At 49.4% G+C, this 20,845-nt stretch overlaps 1 protein-coding gene across 4 annotated transcripts; it reads left to right on the top strand.

The window, feature by feature from the left end:
• The first annotated feature begins 2,492 nt into the window (after positions 1–2,492).
• Positions 2,493–19,766, top strand: CALCOCO1 (calcium binding and coiled-coil domain 1). Of its 4 annotated transcripts, XM_043564134.1 has the most exons (17): positions 2,493–2,617; positions 4,791–4,967; positions 5,304–5,406; positions 6,408–6,598; positions 9,302–9,460; positions 9,832–9,980; positions 11,900–11,990; positions 14,460–14,615; positions 14,809–15,063; positions 15,532–15,657; positions 16,153–16,248; positions 16,654–16,762; positions 16,988–17,187; positions 17,595–17,701; positions 17,952–18,023; positions 18,236–18,297; positions 18,676–18,792. In XM_043564134.1, exons 2-16 carry the CDS (start codon positions 4,812–4,814, stop codon positions 18,276–18,278), a joined length of 2,013 nt encoding a protein of 670 aa, XP_043420069.1. In that variant the 5' UTR covers positions 2,493–2,617; positions 4,791–4,811; the 3' UTR covers positions 18,279–18,297; positions 18,676–18,792. The 4 variants fall into 4 exon arrangements, with proteins under 4 accessions (XP_043420069.1, XP_043420067.1, XP_043420070.1 ...); XM_043564132.1 differs by lacking the exon at positions 18,236–18,297 and having other exon boundaries at positions 18,676–19,766; XM_043564135.1 differs by lacking the exon at positions 17,952–18,023.
• Positions 19,767–20,845: the final 1,079 nt, after the last annotated feature.

Genomic DNA, 20,845 nt, shown 5'->3' with positions numbered 1-20,845 from the left:
TTGCTGCATTAACAACCAAACCCAAACTCTCAGTGGCTCACAGCAACAAAGGTTTATTTCTGACTTATGTTCATGCAGGCTGTGGGCAGGCTACAGCTCTGCTCCATGGGGCTTCTCATTTCAGGACCCAGGCAAAAGGAATAATTCTCACGTGGAATATACCCATGCTAGTGACAGAGAAGAAAGTGGAAACTCACATGCACAAACACGGCATCGGTTATCTCTGTTCACATCCCGTTGCCAAAATATGAAACATGATCAAGTCCAAAGTCGATGAAATGAGACATGTATACTCTTCTACAGGAGGTACTTCAAGTCCCATAGCAATGGGCAAGGAAGGAGAAAGTAAATAATTTCAAACAATAAGTCAATCTATTATAACTGCCATCTTCCAGCTAGGGTACATGATAGACATTACTAGTCAATCCTAGCACTCTTTCCTCAGAATCCTTCTCAACACACTTCAGACAGTCATTGCCAATAATCTGAGTCTGGAAAAAAAAAAAGCTGAAATTTACATGCTGTTCTTATATGACCGCCTGGGCTCCAGTATACATTACAAATACCCACTTCTGAATCTTTGCTTCAGGCTGGAATAAGCTTAGCCTTCTTAGACCTTGTCCTGCCAGGCTATCCAAATCCAATCCATCCTTCAAATATCTATATTTTATATTCATTCTTTCCACAAAAGAATACCTAGCATAGTATCTCAAACACGTATCTGTTGAGTGAACCTGTTTCACATCCCCTGTGTCTTGCACATAAATTAATTACTTGCACTGTTCCTTAGAACAATGGGAGTTAGTATCACATGCCAGCAGTTTCTGGGGTGGGAGCCTAGTATACCCGCTTGTGTTTGAATCCTGATTCCACCACTTACTAGTTAGATTATGTCAGGTAAGTCATTTTAATTGTGCCTCAATCCTTATCATATATAAAATGAGAATAATACTAGGGCTTTCTATATAAGCCTGTTATATTAAATAGAAAAATTCTTGGCAAAAACACATTGTAAGCACCAAAAAAAAAAAAAAAAGGTGGAAAATGTTATTTTTTTAGCTCCACTGAGACTGATGGTTTTTTTTTTCCAAGCCTTTATTCTTGGTGGAAGACAAAAACCAAGAACACTGGAGACCTGGATCACCCCACTCTTAACCCACCCCAGGACCTTGAGCCAGCTCCTCAGCCAGCAGCTATTCCCTAACTCATAAATCCTGACTAATGACACAGACATGTCACCTTAATGTTTGTGAAGCCCAGTGACTTATTGTTAAGTGCTTGGAGATCTTCAGATGAAAGGCACCCAAGGGCAGCCACCAGACACCCTATTCAGCCATAAAAGCAAAATACTACCAAAAAACTTGGAAAAGGCAGAGGCTCCGTAACTTAGTGAGCAGAGTATTAAAGCAGGCACTCTGGAAGAGCAAATCAATCCTTAGACTGTAATCCCTGAACACCGAGACCCGGAGAGAGATCATTTTGAATGCCTCAGACTACCTGGAGACTCCTGGACGGTGCGGGAAAGGGGAGGCAGAAGGATGTCAAAGTCTTTAATTTGACTTAGGTTGTGGGAGGAGTGTTACTCTTTCAAACCTCTCCTAAATAGAAACAGAAGCAATAACATGTATTGTTATATTAATTCATTAAAAGGCTTGGGCAAACCGGCCCCCTCTAAGTGGCTTGTTTGTGAGTTCTGACCAGTCCTGAATTATGTCAGCCTCCCCTTTCAACTTCATCCTTCCTTCACCTCCCCATTACCACCACCTCAGCCAATGGGTCTTCTTCGTAGACCCACAGACCACTCTAGGGACAGCCCAGTCCGGGTGTGTGAGTATTGACAGGCCCCCTGGCCCTGAAATCCTCAAGTGGGGGGGGGGGGGGATGAGGGGGGAAATAGCGGTGCACAGTACACAGGTTTCACAGGGGCTGTCCCCGAGGTCAAAGCAAAGAAGAAACTGCCACCACAGCCAGTAGCTCCCTGTCCCTAAATAGTGGGCAGCCCGTGATGTAGCGGCAAGAGCACTTCACTTGGAGTCTTGCAGCCCTGGAATTCTACCATCGCATAGCTTTGATACTTTAGACCGGTTCCTTAAACATTCTGGGCTTTGGTTTCTTCATCCGTAAAGTGTGAATAACCATACTATCTATCCCACAGACCGTCGTGAAAAGCAAACATGAGGGTGCAACGCAACGCGTCGTACCCTGTGAAGCACAAAACAGGAGACGTTAGAGCCCCAACTCCTCCCCACCCCCTAACCCACAACGCACGTTACAGACCAGCAGTCACCACCAATACAGCCGGGCCCCTCCTAAGGAATCATGGGCCGTGAAGTCCTTTGGTGGCCACACCCTCGTTTGCAGTCATGGAAGTGGGAACTACGCCTCCCAGGATGCCGTGGTGAGGCCGCCGCCGCGACCGCCCTCTGCTCCGCCCTCCTCTTGCACAGCTTCCTGGGATGTGTAGTTCCATATCCAAGCCGGCTCGCCGACAAAAGAGGGCAGAGAAACCACAAACCCCAGAAGTCCTCACGTCCACTTTTCTCCCTCCCCCTCCAGGAGTCGGAGTGCTGTTTTTGTTGTTGGTGGAAGGTGAGGGAACAGCTGATCCGTGTGTGGGGTAAGAAACTTGGCCTAATTTGGGGGCGATCTAATGCGGGGGTCACCCCCAATTTCCAGTCTGTGAAAGGATAATCTAAGGGAACTGTGGAAGGGGGATGCAGGAGCGTTTGGGTTTTAACACTTTCCGTACTGGAAAAGCCACCCCTTCTGTTTTGAGAGTTCTTGGTCTCGAGGGGGCTCTGATCAGGGGTGCGCCCCCTCACTGTTCTCCCCTTCCCCTCAGTTCTTCTCTATAAAGCTTGTTATGCCTAAGGTAGTTGGGAGACACTGAATTATTTACTCATTCTCTCCCACGCAAGACTTGAGCCTCACAAACCTTCCCTTTCTCCTTACCCTCCCGCCCCAATCCAAAGGCCTTTTACTACGCCGAGTCCCGGGAGGGAAGCCTTACAAGTGGCAGAATGTTAAGGAACTCTTAGAGGCCTACAGAGTTGAGGGGTGGGAGTCCCCCCACCCGCGCGAACGCTTGAATCTAGCTACACACATACACTTTAGGTGCCCAGAGCTTTGTTTCAAGTCTGGTGAATGTTTCCAGCTGTGAAGGATTTTATTTGTGGGGAGTATTTGGGATTCCACAGGCTTAGATCTGTGGGGGATGATGCATCCCCCATTTTAAAAGCCGGAAGAATTGTATTTGGAGAAAACATGGACGAATTTTAACGAGGGATTTTTCAGCGATGAAATCCCAAAGAAACCTCTTGTCCCCAGTTCAATCCGTATTTTGGAAGGAGAAGTTGCTTCTTTTTGTAGAGCTGGCCCACCTTTCCTTCTCTACTGAATTCCTGTTGTTTTTAAAGTTGCTAGCCCCAGACTTCAGCCTCGCGTGGGTTTGTGATGTTTGGGGGTGTGCCCATGACTATTGGCCATGGCTGATTGGACACCATCCTCTGTGGTTGACACAGGATGAAGATTAGTGGGATGGAGAGGAGCGATGACGAGAGCCATCTCACAGCCCAGGGCTGAGGAGTTGTGTTGATTATTGTTGTTGTTCCTCACTCCATCCCCATGTTTCCTAATTAACTCTCCCCACCCTAACTTGGAACACCCCTCCCTGTCAATCCCATCTTATAGCATGCCTCCAACTACACATCCAGGCACTTGGAATTGAGGCTAAAGGGGGCAGAGAGAAAACACTACAGCTGGGTTAACATAGTCAAACCAGTAGGTTTCTAGTTCTGTTCCTGGCGAGACCTGAAGAAAAGAACGTTAGGTTATTTTTGAATTAATCCTCCCTTCTTTCAACATCATATATATATTTCCCCTTCTTAGGGCCCCTTACTTCCCACCTTCCAATCTATCCCCTATCCAGGGGTGGGACTTTTCCTGGTTCTAGGCTCCCACATTCCGTCTCCCCACACCACCACGTTCCTGCTGAATGTTTCACCCCACCCTTGAAGCAGCCGCCTCCAGAATTCTTGACTTCCTGAAGTTGAGAGGCAAAACCTGTCTTTCCTTATATCCTCCCTTTCCCTTTGTCTCTTGAATGAGAGCAGAAGCTTTTTTTTTTTTTTTTTTTTTTTTTTTCAATTCATGAGGATAGACAACTTGGAGAGGGGAGAGAACTGAGACCTCGGGGGCCTGAGGATCGGGCTGTTGGTCCCCGCCTCCAGCCATATTCCTGCTCTGAAGACTCAGTCATTACTTTCAGAGAGTGTTCAGGTGTCATAAGCTACTCCTGGGTACAGCTGGAGTGGGCAAGGAAACCTGCTCGGAATGAGGGGGGCCCACACGTCAGTTGGATTTTGAATTCAAGAGCCAAAAAGACAAGCGAGATGGGATGGGGAGGTGGAGGCTGAAGAATTTGGAATGTTCAAGTATGTTAAGAGGTGGGAAAGGAGGAACTGAGCGGGTAGAGCCTGGGATACTGAGACGTGGTCAATGGGACTATGAAAGGGGATTAGAAATGAGAGAGATCTTAACTCTAGGAAGAGTCTGTGACTCAGAGAGGGTACGATGTGAGACAGGATGGGGACTGACTCAGAAGGTCAGACCTGTGTCCTGGAGACTAAAAGTGATACCTCTAGAGGGTCCTGTAGCCCTTAGGGGCTAGGAACGAAATATGCCTCCATCTCTGAGTGTAGTGGCAGGAGCTGTGAGTGGGTGGGGATGGAGTTGGGGAGAAGAAGAGATGGATGGGAGAGGTTTTAGGATATTAACCCTTTATTTCATAGGGCAGATACCTTGAGGGCAAGATGGAAGAATCATCACTAAGCCGGGCACCTTCCCGGGGTGGAGTCAACTTTCTGAATGTAGCCCGGACCTACATCCCCAACACCAAGGTGGAATGTCACTATACCCTTCCCCCAGGCGCCGTGCCCAGCGCCAGCGACTGGATTGGCATCTTCAAGGTATCCCTGAAACCCCTTTTGGCTCAGATTTGTGAGCAATGGGTTGGTTGGAATCAGGGGAATGACTTAGTCCTTGGGTTCTCAACCGCATGTTGATAGAGAAGAAGGGCAGAGATGGCACAGGTGACAGAAGCCATCTGTGTAAGCCAAGGCTCATCTCCTCCCCATCTTAGCCCTGCCCTCTCCTGCCACAAAGGATCCCTCCACTTTCCCGGTCTGTCATCATCCTTGTCACTGTAACAGCATCCTCGCCCCCATTCAGTCCCTCAGCCCTTTCTGCCATCCCTAGCTCACAGTTCCATCACCATACCCCTCTCCCACCATGGGCCTTCACAGGTGGAGGCTGCCTGTGTTCGGGATTACCACACTTTTGTGTGGTCTTCGGTGCCTGACAGTGCAACTGATGGTTCCCCTGTCCACGCCAGTGTCCAGTTCCAAGGTACGAGGGAACATGGAAGGTCTGGGAGGAAGGAACCTAGGGGATAGAGGTTTGGAGGAAGATAGTGGGCTCAGAAACCAAAGTTAGGCACAGGCAACAAGAAAAAATAAGTACAAATAAATAAAATAAGAACTATATCCAGTAGGGCTCAGCAGACATAGAATTGTGGGATTATTACAGAATCAGGGACTTAGAGATAGAAGGACCTGTCAAGGGCCAGTAATCCTGCCACCTACCCCCCAAAAAAGAGGAAGTCCTCTCAGGGAACTAGGGGTAGGAAGGAGGGAAAGGTAGTGTCATAAATTGAGAAGACGGTAGTCCTTAGATTCTGAAAGACCTAGGCTCAAATCTCAACTCTAATACAAGCTATTAGACCTTGGACAAATTACTTAATTTCCCTGTCTCTGTTATCTTAACAGGAAAAGGGGATGCATGGCTTATAGGGACAATATGAAGGTTTAAAGTGATACAGGTAAAGGGTTAGCATAGTGCCTGGTTCAGGGTGGCCACTCAGTAAGTGATAACTAACATTATTATTATTATTATTATTATTATTATTATTATTAGGGAAGGTAGGCTTGGGAAAGAGAGGAAGGACAGGCCTAGGCAGAAAGGAGGGAGAAGAGTATTTCAGGGAACAGAAATAGCCCATGGGAGGTAAAGAGGAAAGAAAACAGTATGTGGAACAGGGAACGAGGGACTGGAACCAAGGACAGTGGGTGATAAGACACATCAAGGTGGGGGCGGCTGGGTGGCTCAGTCAATGAGCATCCGACTCTCGATTTCAGATCAGGTCATGATCCCGGGGGTCGTGGGATCAAGCCCCACATAGGATTCTGTGCTGGGCGTGGAGCCTGCTCCCTCTCTCCCCATCTGGTGCTCACTCTCTCTCTATATATATAAAATTTTTTTAAAAAGACACGTCAAGGAAAAGGAAGACTGCCAGGCACTTGAGGGCCTGGGATCATATTAGGGTCCTGGGTCCATTCCTCTTCCCACAGCCAGCTACCTGCCCAAACCTGGAGCCCAGCTCTACCAGTTCCGGTATGTGAACCGCCAGGGCCGGGTATGTGGGCAGAGCCCCCCTTTCCAGTTCCGAGAGCCAAGGCCCATGGACGAACTGGTGACCCTAGAGGAGGCCGATGGTGGCTCTGACATCCTGCTGGTCGTCCCCAAGGCCACTGTGCTGCAGGTGAGACAGAGCAACAGAGCTGCTCCCAGGCAGCGGAGTGGGAGGGGCAGGGGAGGGGGAGGGCTGCATGGCAAGGGACTGCTTCTCACTTTACCTTCCCCTGGGCTGTGGCCTCAACTGAGCACCTCACCAGGACTTACACAGTCTTGCCATTAAGAAAGTCTTGATCTAACATAGACACAAACATGTAGGGCAGGAAAGCAAGCTACCCACAGGCCCATGTCACTCAAGATTTCATAAGTACTTTCCAAACATTCCTTCTCCCAAGTGCTACATCCTGTCCTAGGCCCTAGAGGATGATCCAAAGGGTAGAGGGAGGCCACTCCAGGGAAGGAATGTTCAGAGGAAGGGGAGTACGAGACCCACTTCCAGGACAGGTGAGCAGTGAGAGCAGGTGGTAGGGCCCCACACCTGCACGATCCAATACAAAAAGCTCTTGAACAGTTGAAATGTGACTGGTCCAAATTGAGATGTACGGTATGGGGAACATACACAAAGGATTTTGAAGACTTAGTGTTAAAAAAAAAGTAAAAGATCTCAGTGGTTTTTTATATTGGTCACATGTTGAAATGATAATACTTTGGATACGCTGAGTTGGATAAAATACCATTAAAACAAATTTCACCTGTTTCTTGTTACTTTTTTGAGTATTTACTAGGAAGTTTAAAAAACTATATATGTGGCTTGTATTTTTCTATGGGACCAAATAGACCAAATAGAGAAGAGTTAGAGAGTGGGGGCAGATGTTGGCAAGGACTTCCTGAAGGAAGATCAGGGATAGGGAAACTGGGGAGGAAGTACATTCCCCAGACAAGAGGACAGACTTGAGGAAGTGCTCAGAGGGTGAGAATGGGTACCTGATCTGTGATTTAGATAAACTCTTGCCTTCTAGAACCCTCTAAACACACGGGATCAACACAAGAATAGGAAGATGTCTATATCTTACATAAGTCAGAGATGTGTGAGCTCCTACCCTGTGTTCTGGGTTTTTTTTTTATATTAAGTTTTTATTTTGATTCTAATGTTGTTAACATACAGTGTTTTGGTAGTTTCAGATGTACAATAGAGTGATTCTGTGGTTCCATATATATTAATCAGTACTCATCATAAGTGTATTCTTTAATCTTTATCGCCCATTTCACCCATCCCCTTACCTACCTCCCCTCTGGTAACCATCAGTTTATTCTCTATAGTAGAGAGTCTGTTTCTTGGTTTATATCCCTTTTTTTCTTTTGCTCGTTTGTTTTGTTTCTTAAATTCCACATTTAAGTGAAATCATAGGGTATTGGTCTTTCTCTGACTGATTTCACTTAGCATTACCCTCTCTAGCTTCATCCATGTTGTTACAAATGGCAAGATTTCATTACTTTTCATGGCTGAGTAATATTCCATTGTGTATATATGTACCACATCTTCTTTATTTGTTCTTCAGTCGATGGACCCTTGGGCTGCTTCCATAATTTGGCTATTGTAGATAATGCTGCTATAAACATTGGGGTGCATGTATCCCTTTGAATTAGTGTTTCACATATTAAAAAAAATTTTTTTTTGCTGTTTATTTTTGAGAGAGAGAGAGCACGAGGCAGGGAGGGGCAGAGAGAGAGGGAGACGCAGAATCTGAAACATGCTACAGGCTCTGAGCTGTCAGCACAGAGCCCGACACGGGGCCCAAACCCACAGACTGGGAGATCATGACCTGAGCCGAAGTCGGATGCTTAACTGACTGAGCCACCCGGGCACCCCTAGTGTTTTCATATTTTTGGCTAAATACCCAGTAGTGTGATTACTGGATCGTAGGGTAGTTCTATTTTTAACTTTGTGAGGAATCTCCACACCATTTTCCACAGTGGCTGCACCAGTTTGCATTCCCACCATTGGTGCACAATGACTCCTTTTTCTCCACATCCTCGCCAACACTTGTTGTTCCTTGTGTTTTTGATATTAGCCACTCTGACAGGTGTGAGGTGGTATCTCATTGTGGTTTTGATTTGCATTTCCCTGATGATGAGTGATGTTGAGCACCTTTTCCTGTGTCTGTTGGCCATCTGGATATTTTCCATGTTCTGTTTTTGCATTTGTTATTCTCATTATAATTACCTTTCAAAAATCTAGGCTAAGAGATCACTTTCCAAATGAGGACAGAGACTCAGAGAAGTTATGTAACTCATTCAAAGTGACATAGCTAGCAGGGCACCTGGGTGGCTCAGTTGGTTGAGTGCCTGACTTTGGCTCAGGTCATGATCTCACAGGTCGTGGGTTTGAGTCCTGTGTCAGGCTCTGTGCTGACAGGTCAGAGCCTGGTATCTGCTTCAGATTCTGTGTCTCCCTCTCTCTGCCCCTCTCCCACTCGCATTCTGTCTCTCTCAAAAATAAGTAAATATTTTTTTTTTAAAAACAAGTAACAGAGCTAGCAAAAATTATATTGGAGATTTAAACCTACCTCTGTCAGGTTCCAGAATAGAGAAGGTAAAATTCAGGGAGCCATTCCTTTTGTCTATGTGGATCGAGAAAGACTTCTTCCAAGAGCGTCGAGAGCTGGTGCGTCTGACTGGTGGTGGGCAGGATTCAGTAACACACAAGCCTCCCCTTACTCAGCTCTTTATAGCTTGTACCGATGTAACCTCCCGGCCCCGAATGCACCTGCAGCGTGATGGGGACGGGACTTTCACGAGCACACCCCCCTCCTCATCCTGCTCCCTGTAGAACCAGCTGGATGAGAGCCAGCAAGAGAGAAATGACCTGATGCAGCTGAAGCTGCAGCTGGAGGGACAGGTGACGGAGCTGAGGAGTCAAGTACAGGAGCTCGAGACGGCTCTAGCAACAGCCAGGAAGGAGCATGCGGAGCTGATGGAGCAGTACAAGGTGGGAGTCGGGCCAGGTGGGGCACGGGGCCTGACTGCTCACCCAGGGTCCAAAGTCTGAACCCAGCGAAGATGGGAAAGGAAAGATGTTAGTGGGCTTTTAAGATGGTTCCGGTTAAACTTGACATGACAGGAGACACATCCCCAAATGTAATGACACTCAGTTCTTTGCACACAGGAGTGCTGGGGGACGGGGGGATGTGGCCATATTCGCCAGTAAGGGAATGCTCTCTGGCAGTTTCTTTTTCAAGGAAGGTGACAGGGTAGGAAGGTGAGAACAGGCTAACTCCCGTGTGCTCCTCCCAAGCCCTTGTTCTGTGCTTTGAGAGGTGAGTCTCAACTTCATTCTTCTGGGGGGAACCTTGATTCCAGGGGCTTTCCCGGTCCCACGGGGAGCTCACAGAAGAGAGGGACATCCTGAGCCGGCAACAGGGAGACCATGTGGCACGCATCCTGGAGCTAGAAGATGACATCCAGGCCATCAGTGAGAAAGTGCTGACAAAGGAGGTGGAGCTGGACAGGTGAGGGCGACCCCTCTACCCCCATCACTTCCCTTCATTTCCTGTCACCCCCAGACTCCGGCCTCCTGTTTCAGACGGGCAAACCTGCACTCTGTCTGGTGTGGTTCTTTCCCCTTTCAGACTTAGGGTATTCCACTTCCCCGGCTTTTCTTTCCTGCCTAGCTCTCTTCTGTCTTTCCTAAGCCTATTCTGTATTCCTCACCTTCAGAAGTAATCATAGTTACTATTTATGCTGCAACAAAGGCTAAGCAGGAGCTAGGAGTGGAGGATTTGGAAGAAAAGAGTGGATAGAACAGTCAAGACAAGATAAGAGAGGATGGATTTCAGATTTTATCACAGCAAAGAAGATGAGACTCCGTTCTCACTGTTAGGAAATGTCTGAACCGGTGATCCAGGAATGTTATGGGATCTCTCCTCTGAAAAAAAAAAGGTATAAGTCATAGAATCTTAGCCCTCAGAGGACTGTCAGGTAATTGAGAGGGTCACTACCTCAGAAGGCAGCCTCTTTCAATATCAGACAGCTGTCACTTTTGTATCTCTTGTATTGAACTAAACACCTCCCTTCTGTAACTTGCCTCCATTAGTGCTAGTTTAGACCTCTGGGGTTGCACAGGATGAATTTCTTTCCTCTACCAGACCACTGTCGTTTTTACCAAATGGCACAAACACCGACCACTTCCCATGTCTGTCCGTCACATTTTCGCCAGGAGAAACACTCTGGTTCTTTCTTTCATCAAATCGTGTAATTAAGTCTCTTTCATTCGGCACCAGTAGATTTTATGTATATTTTTAAACTCCTTAAAGGAAAGAGGCATTCTAGCCAAGGTCCAGAAAAAAAAAAAAGTGAGTTACTCCCTAAGGCTTCTCCAGTGTAGGATATGTTAGTCTTGCCCTACGGAGATAGTAAATGTCTAGGTTCTAAATCATGGAATAGAAAAGCAGGGATCAGACTGAGCATCTGGAAAAGATTAGGGACTGTCTAGCCCAGGGGTCAGTAAACCTATGGCCCATGTGCCAGATCTATCCTGGCCACCTGTTTTTGTACAGTCTGTGAGTTTAAATGGTTTTAATGATGAATTAACGGTTAAACGAAAGAAGAAAAATATTTTGTGATGTGAAAATTATCTGAAATGCAAATGTCAGTGTTCATAAATAAAGTTTTATTGGAACAGCCATGCTTATTCATTTACACGTCTGTGGTGCTTTCACACTACAGTGGCAGAATTGAATAGTCACCACAGAATCCTCATGGCCTGCAAAGCCTGAAGTATTTATTATCAGGCCCTTTACAGAAAAAGTCTTCCAACTTCTGATCTAGATCCAAAGTTTATAATTGATCGTGGCTGTCCCTTGTCCAAAAAAAGACTGGATTCTGGTCTCTTGTTTTTGTTTTTTTTTGGGGGGGTTTTTTTTTTCAACGTTTATTTATTTTTGGGACAGAGAGAGACAGAGCATGAACGGGGGAGGGGCAGAGAGAGAGGGAGACACAGAATCCGAAACAGGCTCCAGGCTCTGAGCCATCAGCCCAGAGCCTGACGTGGGGCTCGAACTCACGGACCGCGAGATCGTGACCTGGCTAAAGTCGGACGCTTAACCGACTGCGCCACCCAGGCGCCCCTGGATTCTGGTCTCTTGATTGAATGCAAACAACTAGGAAGGCATCAGCAGAACATTCCTTAAAATGACACATAAAGAGAACAAACTGTTTATTTCTGGATTGTGCTCTAGAACCAGGAATCTTGGATACTCAGGGCTTCTAGCGAGATCACCTTGGTCTGGGGATTTGGGCATCCCAGAGACAATAGGAGGTGTGGGCCCAGAGGGGCACCAGAAAAAGTGCTAAAGACAAAAGTCCACGTCCTTCGTATCTTCTGTGGTGACCAGCCGGGTTATCTGATGTTCCATGTCCCCACGTACAGGGTGAGAGACACCGTGAAGGCCCTGACTCGGGAACAGGAGAAGCTTCTTGGTCAACTGAAAGAAGCGCAGGCCGACAAGGAGCAGAGCGAGGTAGGGGCTCAGAGTCGGTTTGCTTTCTCAATTGTTCTTCCACTGCGTTGAGGCCTTTTTGAGTGCCGGGCACCAAAGCCGATAAAAAATGTAAAGAGGACATTGTACACACGCTCTCCTAGGAAACAAAATGTATACCCAAGTCAGGATTAGTCAAAGTGGAATATATTCAGCATCACCAGGGAAGAATAATAAAGTGTTAAGATGCTCCACAGAAGTGGACAAAAGCACATCTTATTAGGGTCATTAGAAGGGGGCAGGGATGCCTGGCTGGCTCAGTCAGTAGAGCATGTGACTCTTGATCTCAGGGTGTGAGTTCAAGCCCCTCGTTGGGCATAGAGTGTACTGAAAAAAAAAAAAAAAAAAAAGCAAAAGAGGGGCATAAAGTAGCCTAGTATTTTCCAGCTTTTTTAGCTCTCCTTTCCACCCCACAATAAAGTTTTACATCTTAGGTGGAACCTCATTGAATAGATAAAACCAATAGTTTATTACTATAAATATATTTTTATAAATTCAAGTATTTATTTTCTTTAATGTTTATTTTTTTTAACGTTTATTTATTTTTGAGACAGAGAGAGACAGAGCATGAACAGGGGAGGGTCAGGAGAAGGAGACACAGAATCTGAAACAGGCTCCAGGCTCTGAGCTGTCAGCACAGAGCCCGACGCGAGGCTCGAACTCACAGACCGTGAGATCATGACCTGAGCCAAAGTCGGATGCCTAACCAACCGGGCCACCCAGGCGCCCCAATGTTTATTTATTTTTGAGAGAGGGAGAGACAGAGCACGAGTGGGAGAGGGGCATAGAGAGAGGGAGACAGAATCCGAAGCAGGATACTGGCTCTGAGCTGTCAGCACAGAGCCTGATGTGGGGCTCAAACTCACAAGCCGTGAGCTCATGACCTGAGCCAAAGTCAGATGCTCAACCCACTGAGCCACCCATGCACCCCAATTTTAAAAATTCAAATGTACAATGTTAACTTATAAGGTAACAAAAGTAATCAGGTAATTCTGATGGATGCCAAACCTTGAAATCAGAGGTTACAGGTAACTATTCTGTCAGCATCAGCAGCTAATATGTTTCCATATTGAGTTTTGGTTGTACAATACTAAGAACACCTTGAGTCTCCAAATAAGTAAGTGCAAATGACAGCAATTTTTAAACTGTCCACCATGCCATCTCAGTTTGCTTTTCAAACAAAAAGAAAATCCAATAGGAACTTTATTCTGAGGTTTGTACAAAAAAAATTAATTAACCTGAAAAAAAAGTGAATTAACTCAGAAGCACATGTCAGTGGATTGATGATCCCCATTGTGTTAATTTGTGAGCTTGTATGTTGTTTTTCTCACATATTTTTTGAATTATTTAGAAGGAGCTCACATCCCATATTCGCAGAATCTCTCAGCAGCTTCCTCCAAACCCTAGGCTTCCATGGAAGGGTATTTGAAAGCCATTTGTTCAGCAGTAAAGAGTAGGTAGGATTTGAGTAGGCAGAGATGAGAGGGAGGCCATTCTGGGAACTGAGAAAGACACGTGCAAAGGCTGAGAGTCCAGAACACTCAGGGCACTTGAAAGTGTGGGTGGAGGGTTTGAGATGAGGCCCAGGTCAGACTGGAGAGGATCTGGAGTTAGTCTTTCTTCTGTAAGCAAATGAGAGGCATCCGTGATTTTCAAGGGGGTGACATGTACTTAGGCCGGACTTAACAGAAGATTAATGTGATTTCTTCCTGGGAGATGAACTAGTTATGAGATTATTCAATAATCCAAGTCAGAAATGACCAGATCCTGAGTCAACATGGTTGCTGTGATAGTAGAAAAGAGAAAATGGCTGTGAACAAGACAGAAGATGGAGAAGCAAAAGGCTTTTCTTGGGGTCACTAAGGAAAGAACAGAGCCAAGCCCGGCACCAAGGGATCCAGCCTGAGTGGCTTAGGAAGTAGTAGCATGGGCAGAAATAAGAATGGAAAGGAGTGGACTGGGAAGTAGAATATGCTGAGTTTGAGGGCCTCATGGACATCCAGACTGAGTTTTGATCTAAAAGGAAGAGCAGAGGGGCGTCTGACTGGCTCAGTTGGTGGAGCAAGCGACTCTTGATCTTGGGGTTGTGAGTTCAAGCCCCATGTTAGGCGTAGAGGTTACCTAAAAAATCAATAAAACCTTCTTTAAAAAATTAATAATAATGAAAGGAAGAGCGGAGAAGCAGAAATGGTACATGGGATACCTAGATTCGTGTAAGACCCCATCAAGGCTGTGATGCCGGTACCTCATTATGGGAGCTGGAGACTGGATGTTCAGGCCTGAGTCGCTTTGAGCTGAGACCCCAAGAAGGGCTGACGAGAGCTGAATGCTTGAGTTTGTGTTAAATCTGGGAAGCGGAACCTTGATCTCTCTCATCGCAGTGGTTCAGCCCCTGCCAGCCACCCCAAATACATATACCCCTTTCCTTACTTATTTTCCACCTCCCATCAGGCTGAGCTCGAAATGGCACAACAGGAGAACCGCCGCTTAAATCTGGAGCTGCAGGAAGCAAAGGGCCGGCAGGAGGAGCAGAGTGCCCAGGCCCAGCGACTGAAGGACAAGGTGGCCCAGATGAAGGACACCCTAGGCCAGGCCCAGCAGCGCGTGGTGAGTGAAGCCCCTAGGCAGCGGGAAGTAGAGGAAGTACCAAGGGCTAGCTAGGGAAAAGACATGGCTAAAGATTGAACAATATAAATCGTGAGCCTTGTTGTGGTGCGGGGTCAGAGGGACCCTAGTTACCTTCCTGGTTCGAGAATGACTCACTGGGAGCCCTAATCTCCATCTCCTTCTTTCTCCTGAGGCTGAGCTGGAGCCCCTAAAGGAGCAGCTTCGAGGAGCCCAGGAGCTCGCAGCCTCAAGCCAGCAGAAAGCCACCCTTCTTGGGGAGGAGTTGGCCAGCACAGCGGGAGCCAGGGACCGCACCATGGCGGAGCTACACCGCAGCCGCCTGGAAGTGGCTGGAGTCAATGGCAGGCTGGCTGAGCTCAGCCTGCACCTGAAGGAGGAAAAAAGCCAATGGAGCAAGGAGCGGGCAGGGCTGCTGCAGAGTATGGAGGTAGAGGGACAGGGGAACCTGGCAGGCTCACAGCCACTGCCCCCACCTCCATGGAGTCAGATCCCCTGGGAAGGGAGACAGGGATGAGAAGCTTAGAGGACTCAGGAGTGGGGAGGGGCTCTGAGGGAGGTACAATTCACTGTCCCAAGTATGACCCATCCGTAAGTAGGGTGTCCCAGTCCTGATCTTCGTAGCACCTTCCTTGGTTACCACCTTGATTCAGAAACGTTTACTGCCCTAGGCACCGGGCCCTGTCGTGATGCCCATTTCTGATCAGCAAGGCACCTTGCTGGCATGTCCCTTCCTTCATTGAGAAGTATCAGGAATGAAGAAGCCAAGAAGGGGAAATTGCTCCCAAAATACTCATTGAAATAAAGGAAAGGACACAGCGAGGGATGGGGCTGATGCCAGTGGTGTCCCTTTTCCTTCACCTTTCCCCTCCCACGTTCCTTTTCGGCTGCATCCCAGGCAGAGAAAGATAAGATCCTGAAGCTAAGTGCAGAGATACTTCGACTGGAAAAGGCAGTTCAGGAGGAGAAGACCCAGAATCAAGTGTTCAAGACTGAACTAGCCCGGGAAAAGGATTCTAGCCTGGTGAGAAGCCCAGCCACCCATGAGTCCTACTCCTGTCACCTCCTGAGACATCAGTGGCCCTTCTCTCTGTCCTGGGTGTCAGCTCAGAAGTGCTGGGTGCTCACTTACATGTTGAATGGCATCTTACTTGCACACATCCCAGGTCTCATTGGGTTGAAATGTGCAATGTCCCTTTCTCTTCTCATGGCAAATACTCTGGGCCTCATAGCGATGACGTAAGGGAATTCTAGAATGCCCCGGCTGTGACCAGGGCCTCTGTATCCCAGCCAAAGGCAATCACCCAGGCCCACACTGAAGAGGCAGAGACTGGGACCCAGGAGACGGTCTCCTGTGGTCAAGACAAGGGACTCATCAAAGAAGAGTGTTGGGGCTTCCCCTGTGTGTGTCAGGGCAAGAGAGGGACAGGGGCACAGAGGAGCATGATTCTAGGTTGGTGGTTCCAGGTCGCAGAGCCTAGGTTCTTGGAGGTACATTCTAGGCTCCACATTCCCTCAGGTGCAGTTGTCGGAGAGCAAGCGGGAGCTCACAGAGCTGCGGTCAGCCCTGCGCGTGCTCCAGAAGGAGAAGGAACAGTTGCAGGAGGAGAAGCAGGTGAGAACCTAGGACTTGGGCCCCTTGGATGCCAGAGCTGAGGATTCAGGGGGGAACCTCATGTCTTCTTGTCATCTCTTGGCTTAAGAACTGCTAACTCTAAGAGGGCCCGGAGGCTAAAAATGGGAACGTGGCTCCTCTCACTGGTCGACTTGGCAGAACAGGGGAGGACTGTGGGAGCGAGGGAGGGATGTAAGAGGTGAAGGAGGGCTCCTGGGGGTGGGGGTGGGAGTGAGGCTCTCCTTTGATCTGCCTCCCCACCCCACCCCTCCCCCACCACAGCCCACTTTGGGGAAGGCATCCAGTCCCAAGGAGCTCAGAGTTCCTCTTGGGTCAAGGAAGGCTCTGCAGGCAGCGGGGTTGGCATCTTCCCAGCCTCCCTCACGTCTTTGCTCCCAACTCCAGGAACTGCTAGAGTACATGCGAAAGCTGGAGGCCCGCCTGGAGAAGGTGGCAGACGAGAAGTGGAACGAGGATGCTGTCACAGAGGATGAGGAGGCGGCTGTGGGCCCGAGTCTGTACACCCCCAGTCTTGTGACACCTCTTCCCCCGCCTGTTTCCCCCGTTGGGGAAAGCTGCATGTGACCCCTCTGGGAGCTGCCTCTGCCCTCTGTGTTTTGCCTTTTTCCTTCCCAGACCCTGGCCCCTGTCTAGTTTAACCATATCCCTCATCCAAAGGGAGATAGCTGAGCCAAGCCTCTAACAATTCATCCTTCTCTGTCCTCTCCCTCACCCACAGGCTGCCCAGCGGCTCTGACAGACTCAGAGGACGAGTCCCCAGAAGACATGAGGGTCCCTCCCTATGGCCTGTGTGAGCGTGGAGACACAGGCTCTTCTCCTGCTGGGCCACGAGAGTCTTCTCCCCTGGTCGTCATCAGCCAGCCGGCTCCCATCGCTCCCCACCTCTCAGGGCCAGCTGAAGAGAGTAGCTCTGACTCGGTGAGCTGTGTGTGGATGGGGGCGGTGGTGGGAGACAGAGCAGGGTTAGGGAGGAAGGGGCAGGTACGGCCACACCCAATGGCCCAGTGTCCGGAAAAGGAAGTGTTAATCTTAGCCGTACAGGGCTCTGCTTTCCCCTTGGGAGAGAGGAGGCAGGCCCAGCCTCTCTTCAGGGCCACCGCCCCAAAATCCAGTCCGACCCAGTAACCCCAATGCTGCCAGCCCCTGCCCCCCATACTCCTCCTCTTCTTACCCACTAGCCCCCATCAAAACTCCTGTCCTGCCTCACTCTTACTACAGCCCACAGTCTACTGTCTGGGCCTGGACTGCTCTTACCTCCCCCAGCATGCTGCTCCCCTATCTTGGGACGCTACCCCCAAACCCATCCCTATCTCTTTGGTACCCAGGAGGCCGAGGATGAGAAGTCAGTCCTCATGGCAGCTGTTCAGAGTGGAGGTGAGGAGGCCCACCTGCTGCTTCCTGAGCTGGGCAGTGCCTTCTATGACGTGGCCAGGTGAGTGCAAAAGGGGGAGAACACGAGGGAGGTGGGAGCATGCCAGTGGAAAGGGCATCCGGGTGAACAGTCCCCGTGCCCTTCCCCCAAGCTCCCTCTTCTTGGCCCCAGCCAACATAGGAGTGGTTGACACAGAAAACCACCCACCACCCCAAGTCCCAGGTGCCATCAGGTAATTCCTCCCCCCATCTTATCAATGCACACGTGCACTCAGAGGCCCTGCCTTTAACTGGCTTCTGTGTCGTTCTAGCACCATCTTCCGTGGAGCCCAAATTGCCCTGCATCCCCTCTCTCCTGCCCCTCCCCCTTCCCCAACCACCAGGTAGGTACCTAGGCTCCATCTGGGGAGGAAGGGAGGTGACCAGTGCCCCCAGGGATGGGAACAGAGAGAAGACCGGGATCCAGCATCTGACCACCCCCGAGATGTTGTCCTTCTTCCCTGACTTTCCTGGGAGACCCTTTGGGCAATGCAGCTGCAGGGGTGGGGGATTCAGGTATCAGATCGCCCCTTCTGCCTTCCCTTTTCTTTTGCAGGTCAAGAGGGGAAGGCAGGGGGAAGAGAGATTTTATCATCTAGCCCCCAGCTTTGCCTCGATGTGAGATGGGCTCAGGGCAGGGAGGGGGCGATGCTGTCATCCTTCTCGGCTGGAGCAGGAAGATGAAGGACGATGTCAGACTCATTTTCAGCCTCATTAGGCAGCAGACGGAGATGGAGGGAGGAGCGCAGGGGTGGGGGATGGGCTGTGCACTACTGCGGCGACCAGCGGGGACTAAAGAAGAGAGGGCCCGGAGAGCTGGGAAACTAAGGCTCCAGTAGTGTGGGGAGAACGATGCTGGGGGTGAGACTAGGAGAGAGAGCTGCCAGGAACAGGGTAATCTGGAAGGCCAGGTGCATGGGTCCCTGTCCCTGAGGTCCACAAGGCAAGAAGGCATCGGAGCACACTGACCCTCTCCTTCCCCTCTGTCTCCTTCAGTGGCTTTGCAGTGGGTCCCTTGTCAGAGGCCAGCACCAGGGGCCCTGCCACCCCCCCGTGGAAGGAGTGCCCTATTTGTAAGGAGCGCTTTCCGGCTGAGAGTGATAAGGATGCCCTGGAGGACCACATGGATGGACACTTCTTTTTCAGCACCCAGGACCCCTTTACCTTTGAGTGATCTCACCCCTCCCCAGTACATGCACAGATGCACTCACACACACACACACACACACACACACACACACTCATGCACAGACTGGGCATGATATTCTGGGCTCCATGATATTCTGGGCTCCATGATATTCTGGGTTCCATGATATTCTGTTCCCTAAGAACCGCCCCTGCCTTTGAGCCATTTTCATCCCAAGCTCTCACCGGCATCCTCTCCTGCCTGGTTCTTTTGTCCAAGCAGGGGTCCTTTTTGGAAGCGGTGGCTGACCTTACCCCCTAAAAGCGGTTTTGGAGGAACCAGGATGGAGGAGAACTTCCCCAGGGGCAGACTGCTTCTGTCACGGACACCAGCCACACACACACACTCATACACACACACACACACACACACTCTCTGATGCCCCAAAGCCAATTCTCCGGGGCACCCCACCCTCTCTTATTGGGGGTCTTTGTTGGTTTATCTGAGTTTTCTCTGGGGCCTGCATGGAGGCAGCAGCATGGACATCACGGCCTCTTCAGGTCTCTTTCAGTTCTGAGCTTCAGTGGTTCTTTCTGTTCCCGCCCCCCCCCCCCATTGCTTTCTGCACCCCACCCCAGCTTTTTCCACACCATTAGATATGAAATTTGGATGTTTCTTTTGTATTTTTGAGGTTTTCTGTACTCTTACCTCCTGCTCCACCCTGCCACCACCCCCCAGTGTCCTCACATGGAAAGAAATAATGCATTTGTGCCTTCTGTGAGGGATGGGGAGAACACAGGGTCCCAGGTGTCCCCGTTTCTCAGCCCTCCTCCCTCTCCAGGTTCCCCCCCCCCCCAGCAATAAGAGCTTTCCCTCATTATCCCTCCCCCGATCTGTAGTTTGGACAAATATATTTATATGATACGTATAACGATTCTAATAAAATGTGTTCTTACCATGAGGTGTGACTAGAGCAACGCAGGTCCAGACAGCTGGCTCATAGACCATAGTGGAGGGGAGTTGGGACGGAGGGGACTCCCCCTGCCTTCTTGGGGAGGGTGCCCAGCAGCGTCTCCTCGCTATGCCTCTTGGTGGGCAGAGGAGGAGGGAGGGATCTTTGTCTCGGGTTGTGGTGGGGCGGCTGGCTTGGAGAAGACTGCGGTGGGCGAGGGAGCAACGTATGGGTCCACGTGAGACAGGACTTCAGGATTTCAGTCCTGGGGTGGGCAGGGTGGAACCCAAGCTTCTGGGCCCAGGTGCATGTCTCAGAAGGCAGGGGAAGTTTCCACTGCACAGACCTTCAACCTCCATAGCAGCCATCACTGTACCGTGGGCCAAAGATGGGCATTACCCGTGTCAGGAGTTCACATCTTTGGGGAGCCACTTAGGTAAAAAAAATGCCCTCAACTCCATCCCTCCGAAGTCTGTTTGATTTTCCCTCCGTCCCTGCCGCCCCCCTCTCTCTGTTGCCATCCTCACGTACCCGTATGCGCACACTGACTCCACAGTCACAAAAACACATTCATCCACTCTAACCAGCTTCACAGGCTAGACACACACACCGCGTCGTAAAGCATTTATTAAGGAGCTGCGTGCTCACCAAGGCTCTGAGCAATGCCCAGCACAAGCCATGCCTACAGCCCGCTTGTTCCCCAGCCCAGTAGCTCCCTTATCAGTCACCCTCCTCTGCCTTCAGGGTCCCTGGGTGGGCAACCTGTACCAATCCCTCTCTCCACCCACCTGAACCCCCCACCAATCCACCCCCCTTCCAGCCCCACCTGGATGACATCCTTCCATCCTTCCTTCTTCCCTCCTGTCGCCGTCTCCTAGCAACCCCATCTCATTCCCTGAATCCCTTCCAAGGAAATTAGAGATAATGGATCTCTCCTCTCTCCATCTCAACTCCTCTTTATTGATCCTCCTTTAATGAAAGTTAATTATAACAATGATTTAATTAATAGAATCCCTCTCTTCCTTTATTGCTTCCCGTATTAAGACTATTAATAAATACGAGCTGGGCTGACAGAGGCATCCATCACC

Source organism: Prionailurus bengalensis, chromosome B4 (assembly GCF_016509475.1).
Source record: "Prionailurus bengalensis isolate Pbe53 chromosome B4, Fcat_Pben_1.1_paternal_pri, whole genome shotgun sequence".
NCBI classification, from domain to species: Eukaryota; Metazoa; Chordata; class Mammalia; order Carnivora; family Felidae; genus Prionailurus; species Prionailurus bengalensis.
Note: the sequence above shows the minus strand (reverse complement) of the source record. Positions and strands in the feature narration are given on the sequence as shown.